Below are 6,535 nucleotides of genomic sequence, written 5' to 3' on the forward strand. Positions count from 1 at the left end.
AGGCGGTCATCCCTTTGCAGGTCTAAGGGCAGAAGAGTGAGATTAAGCCATGGCAAGGCCAGATGCTCGCTGCCTTGTTTTGCTCCTTGTGACTCTGGATATCCTTGACTTAGACCTTACGGCCCCACCTCCTGCCTGTGACCATATGACCTTTCTCGTGCTTCATCCTCTGTCTCGTCTGAGGATGTGCCAGTGTCCCCAGGATAACTAAGGAGCTTGTCTCCCAATCTGCAGTTTAAGTCATCTGCCTGATGTCCCCCCACATCCCTCAGACTGAAAGTGGCCACCATTCAGCCCCTATAGATGCAATAAGGGACTCACTGACTCTTAGTGTCCTGCAGCACAGGTTGGGATTTTGTGTCCCCAGAGATCAGATAGATTGAGGGGTGGCACCAGTCTACTAGGGATAAGGTCTCAGGGTCAGATACGGGGTCTTCCTTGTGGCTCTTTAAATCAATCAGACATCAGACTCAGCACCATGTGTGAATAAATTCTACCCTAGGGTAGAGACAGGCTACACCCAGCTCACTGCCTGCTTCTGAGGAGTCACCAGAAGCCTCCACAGCCTTCCCATGCTGCATTGTGGCCTTAGTGAGCTGGGTGGTCGTGATGGAGCTGCCACCCCTGTAAAGCTAAGGTATTTACTGTCTGGTATTTAAAAAAAAAATTATGACACCATTCTTGATGCTATCATCGGGAGCATTAGCTTTTTGAACAAAGTGGGTGACAATTTGCTGTCCCTGAAGCAGCAGGCTGTTCCCGGATGAATGTCCGACTCTCTTCTATGCTAGCACAGGTAAAGGTTGAGCTACCATTGGCACTTAAGGAATTAGAAGAGAGCGAAGATGCTGATTTTGATGGATGCTGGCATTGCAGAGGTGGAGTAGGACGTGAGGGGGCATGGTCGGGGGCGCTAGCCTGGGGTGGCCTGTAGGTGAGCCCTGGCAGGGGCTGAGCAGGTCAGCAGGGCGGCAGCACTGAGGCCTGAAGGCTGGGCCAGTGTATGGACTGGGTTGGGGTGGGTAGCAAGGTCATCCTCAGAGGGCAGCAGCAGAAGCAGGACATTGGCTCAGATGCTACTACCATCAGGGTGGACTCTCAGGAGGAAGGGCCTGGGGAGTCCTGCCTGCCAGGGACCTGAGAGGTGAAAGGAGCCAGGGCGTCATTGGCACACACTGGCCACATCTCACAGAGCCCAGCAGACATCCAGGCGGGCAGTGGTGGAAATGGTGTGGGATGTGTGAGCACATGTTAAGCACCCACCACATGTGGGGTCTTTACCCCTTCCCACCTTCGGTCTTCACGGCATTGGTACAGGTGGGGTTCTGAGGTCTCTGCAGATAAGGACACAAGTTGACAGGAGGAAGGGCGTGTCCTCTGCCCCTGCCAACCTGACACTGGAAACATACAGGGCCTTGGCTATGCTCACCCTCATTGTTCCCATGATCTCCCTTGTGGACCCCCATGTATGTCCCTTGGGCTTTCATTTCTCGGGTATGTTTGGGTATGCTTTTGGGGGACACATTCTGTTTTTGTTGCCTTGTTGGGTTTGCTTGTCTCTGGCCCAGCTTCTTGCTTTGTGGCAGTGAGTCTAGGCCCTCCTCACTTGTGTCTGAGAGAAACTGAGCCCCCAAATTCCCTGGATTCCTGCAAGTTTTTCTCCCCCGGTTGAGAATGATTTCCCACTTTTTATGTTGTAAACAATGGACAAGTTCCCGGACAGTAAGTGGAAGCCCCGACCCTGTTCATTGTTTCAGCAGAAACAATGAACAAGGAAGAAACAAGGAAGGGTTTATCTGGTGCTGTGATTAGAGGGATAGCAGTCCGTCACCATCATGGTGGAAAGCATGTCAGCAGGCAGGCAGGCGGAGCTGGAACACAAGCTGAGCGCTCACAGTTACCTCCACAAACAGCAACCTCAAAGCCCACCCCCCAGTGACATATGACATACTTTCTCCAGCAAAGACCACACCTCCAAGACATAACCCACCAACTAGAGACTAGAGACTAAGTGTTAAAACATCTGGGCCTATGGGAGCCGTTCTTACTCAAACCACCACACTCCAGTCTCTGACCCCTACAAACTTGTGACATTATGCTAATACCAAATACATTTAGTCCAACTTCAAAAGTCCCCATCTCTTTCAGTCCCAACATTGCTTAAAAGCCCAGAGTCCCACATCTCACCTGAGACTTAAGACAATCTCGTAACCCCAGTTTCAGGGGGATAAGAGTCCTTTGCCATCGTGTTGAGGAGCATGACAGCAGGCAGGCCTGGTGCTGGAGCAGGGATTGAGGGCTCACATCTCCATCCACAGACCGGAAGCTGAGGGCCTAGCTGCTTTTGGAGATAAGGTCTGAGCAGGTGAGGCTGGACGCCAGCTCCTGGCTCTTCTGCCTTCCCTTTCTTGCTTTGGTAGATGGCACACATCTGTGCCTACTGGTGAGCGTGCTGCCCGGCTGCTTGCCCACTGCAGGTCCCTGTTGGGTAGCAGAGGAAGAGACTTTGTAGATCTCATGGAAAGCTAGCTGCTATCAGCCTCCATGGTCCCAGTTCTCAGACTCTGGATAGGGAAGGAATGAAAACACCAGAGGCTCTGGGGGTCCCCGTTGGGATCTGGGTTGTCGTATAGGTTTACGGAGGCTGTTTGCAGAAATGTCTTGCTTTCAGAGGTCAGAGGCTTTGCTCTGTGGTCCTCGTGGGGTGTTCTCCATCCTCTCCTCAGTGTAGACCAATATATCCATTCACTGTGCGCCACGTGTTATTTGGTGTTGCCTCACATGAAGCGTTTGGGTGTTTGCATTGGGCCCATGAGCCTACACCCTCCTCATAGGGAATCATCCTGCGGTCCCAGTGTTGCTGTGTGGAGGCCTGGCAGCTGGGGGACCTTCTGACTGAGGCTGATAGGGCAGTAGAGGCTACCCAGCTTCCCCAGGAAGATCTGCCTGAGTCCCCATGGGAATGACACCCTGGGTGCAGCGAAGTGGCAGTGTGGACAACACCAAGACAGATGGGAACCACTCGGAATGGGAGTGGAGAAGCAGTCCTCTGCTCTGCGGCCAAATTAGCCGCACTCTCCACACCACAGGCTGGGCAAAAGGGGGCCAAAAGCACAGGGTTGGAGTGGGCCCTAGGGTCCTGACAGGATGAATATCTGGTACCCTCATACCCAGAGCAGGGGTAGGCTGGGTTTGCTCTTGTCCTGTGGCTCTTTTGGTCTAGGTAAGTCATTTGTTCATGGCCAGCCTCAAACCCTAGTCTCTGTCCAGCAGTGCTGTGGCCTTCTGGGGATCGTGGTAAAGGGTGGTGACAGTGAACAGTGGAGGTTCACTGTCACCTGATGGCTTCTCGCCTGTCTGGACAGACTGTCTGCTGATGCTGGTCTACAAGGACAGGTGTGAGCGCACCAAGGGCCTGCGGGAGCGCAGCAGTCTCACCCTGGAGGACATCTGTGGCCTGGAACCTGCCCTGCCCTATGAGGGCCTGGCCCACACTCTGGCCATCATCTGCCTGTCGCAGGCCGTCATGCTGGGCTTCGATAGCCATGAGGCCATGTGTGCCTGGGACACCCGTATCCGCTATGCACTGGGCGAGGGTAAGTGACATGAGTTTGGGGCCCTTTGTCAATGTGGGCTGCAGAGATGGATGACACCCCAGGGAATCTTGTAGAAATGATGAAAATGGGTGCATGTCTCTGAGTGAAAGAGTCAGGTGGGCCCTTGGGGTGCTCAGGCTGGGGGCCAGTGCCATAGCCCTTTGAGGCCCCTAAAATGGCCTTGTTAAAACTGGGACCCTTATCTAGCCAAGGTAGCCACAACCTCCCCCATGATGTCCCATGTGTTCTGTGCCATCCCGGAACCCATGCAGAGGGAGCCACTGGGGTTGAACTTTAGAGGCTCGGGGTGGAAGGAGAGAACCGATTCCTCAGAATTATATTCTGGTCCCCACAGGCACACTGTGGCACGTGTGCATCTGCACCCCCCATGCACGCACGCATGCTCACACACACACACACATGCACGCACGCGCGCGCGTGCGCACGCACACGTGATGTTGATGATGATGATAAGTACTGAGTTCTAGGCAGTCGAGGTGGAAGCTCTACCCAAGAACAATGGCTCCTGGTGGACAGTCCTAGAGCCGTGGAGTAGGCAGTGCAGCGAGGGTACAGGGCAGGCAATATTAGCGTAGAAGCTCTCATCTTTCTGGAGAGTTTCCTGATGGTGGTTCACAGCTTGGTTGCAGCCCCTCCCCCATCCGGGTAGGGCAAGGCCATCCCACAAAGTAGTGCGCTTCCCAGGCCTCTCCATAGATGTCAAAAGAGAACTGGTGTGGCTTGACAGACCCCCTGGAGACCCAAGGGTGGGGTAGGACAGACCCAAGGCCACAGCTTAGAAGAGGACCAGGTGGCATCATTACGAGGCTTCCTCTGGCTCTGGGGTCTGGAGATGGAGTGGGCAGGGGATTGGCACATGGGCAGTGCAGGTGGGCAGGCTGATACTGGCTCACACGCATGAGCTGCCTTCTGAACTGAGTGATCTAGGGGGTGGGGAAGAGGGGACTTCTGAACTGGGTGATCTCTGAGAGTGGGAGGAAGAGACTGACTTCTGGCTTTCGAGGCAAAGGACGGAGCTGAATTCGTGGGCAGGACCAGCCTCTGAGCCATACTAGTCTCAGGGAGACCTGCCAATCATGACCTCCTACTCTGAACACAGGATGGAACATACTCCATTCCACACTCTGACGTGGGACCTCCTGAACTTTGCTTTCCCGTTTCTGAAACTGGGCCACGTTGGCTGACTTGATGGGAAGGGTCCCCAAGGAGTGGCCTTAGTGCCTGGGACCTGCCCTGAATATGTTGGGGAGGGCTAGGCAGTAGTCATTGCCTTCCGAGGATTCGCTTGCCTCTGACTAAGGAAGATCCTGGAGTTTGGACAGGATGTAAGTGGGGCCCACAGACATCCTTAGCCCTTCCCGACATTTGCCGTTCATTCTTGGTTGAGTGGCAGCAAGGGCACTTCATCAGTTTGACCTGGGGATACTCCTCCCACCTCAGCCAACCCCTGGTAATGCCCTTTTGCCCACTTTCTTGCCCTCAGTGCATAGGTTCCATGTGACGGTAGCTCCTGGCACCAAGCTGGAGAGTGGTCCAGCCACTCTCCACCTCTGCAATGACATCCTCGTCCTGGCCAGAGACATCCCTCCAGCTGTCATGGGGCAGTGGAAACTGTCTGATCTCCGTCGCTACGGGGCCGTGCCAAATGGATTCATCTTTGAAGGCGGGACCAGGTGTGGGTACTGTAAGTATGCTGTGTGGGGGGCATACTGGGGACACTTGAGCTGACGGCCTACACATGTTGGCTTGGGGACCTGACAGGAGACTGTGGGCTGTGTCCCCAAGCAACAGGGCTGCAGCCACTCAAGCTGGGAATGGCACTGAGCACTGAGCCCGGACCCTGACTGTTTCTGGGAATGGGAGGGCGCTTGTTGGGTCCTGGGAAACTCCAGAGAATAGCCTAGTGTCACTGTGTGGTTTGTGTATGAGGTCACAGTGTCAGAGTTCCTTCTGTTCAAGTTAAATGACAAAAATATTAAAACAAACAAACAAACAAACAAAAAACCAGTTCATGAGTGACATCCCATGGATACCCCAGTCAAAGTCCATTTACTGACACAAAATTCCTCTAGCCACATCAGCTGCTTAGACTGCTGAGCTGCTCAGAGCTGCCTGGATGTCAGCAGTGAGGTGGCCGCATGTGGGGAGGGTGGGTGTGGCTCCCGAGAGGTATGAAGTCAGGGGAAGGTGGGTGCAGAGGCTGGGACAGCCATAATGGGCTGGGCTGGTAGCCAGGATGGGAGCTCAGTGGTGGGTGGTGTTTGAAGTGTCCTACTGACCTTCCCCTCCACTGCTCTCTCAGGGGACTGTGGACGTGTTGGTGGAGTATGGACCTGCGGTCCCTGAGGGAAGAGAGCCCTTCTCCCCTCTTGAGAGGCCATCTTTACTCTGCATGTGCACTGACTGCCCAAGGTGCTCATCCTCTTGGCCACCTGGGCCTCCTGTTGTCTCAAGGCCTGGACATTGAGTAGTGGAATTCCTAGGTCAGGCAGGGGAGACTCCTGTAACCTGTCCACCCACCCTTCCCTCGTCAGGGGTGTAACCTTGACCTATGCTGGGGCGTGAGGAGGGAGTGAGATGTAGGAGTTTGGGCTCAGCCCCTGCTCAGCATGGCCTGATTGGGTGCATCCGCAGGGTTCTGGGGCTGATGCCTCCCTCCCTGTGGGATGTTGTAGATATGGGTTGTGCTGGTCACTGACTGCCTGGACACCACGTTCTGCAAAGGCCTGAATTGGACACCATGCTCCACAGTCTCTATTGGATACTAGGAGCAAACAGTGGGCCTCTGAGTGGGAGGCAGTCTCATGGGGACCTTTGAGGAGCTAAAGCGTGATGTGTAGATGTGCTTAGCAAAGGGTTACGAAGCAGTGAGGCAAGGCAACATTCCTCCCAGGGCAGAGGCGGCATGACCTCACAGC

The 6,535-nt window shown here is 54.5% G+C and overlaps 1 protein-coding gene across 3 annotated transcripts in view; it reads left to right on the plus strand.

Annotated features, from left to right (window-relative positions):
- Positions 1-6,535, plus strand: part of Dok7 (docking protein 7) — a 32,189-nt gene that overhangs the window by 4,853 nt on the left and 20,801 nt on the right. For all 3 annotated transcript variants that reach the window (XM_005365918.2, XM_026788671.1, XM_026788672.1), the window contains exons 3-4: positions 3,366-3,596; positions 5,101-5,301. In XM_005365918.2, coding sequence (XP_005365975.2) covers positions 3,366-3,596; positions 5,101-5,301 — 432 coding nt within the window. The remainder of the gene's footprint in view (positions 1-3,365; positions 3,597-5,100; positions 5,302-6,535) is intronic.

This window comes from Microtus ochrogaster, unplaced genomic scaffold, assembly GCF_000317375.1.
Source record: "Microtus ochrogaster isolate Prairie Vole_2 unplaced genomic scaffold, MicOch1.0 UNK5, whole genome shotgun sequence".
Lineage (NCBI taxonomy): Eukaryota > Metazoa > Chordata > Mammalia > Rodentia > Cricetidae > Microtus > Microtus ochrogaster.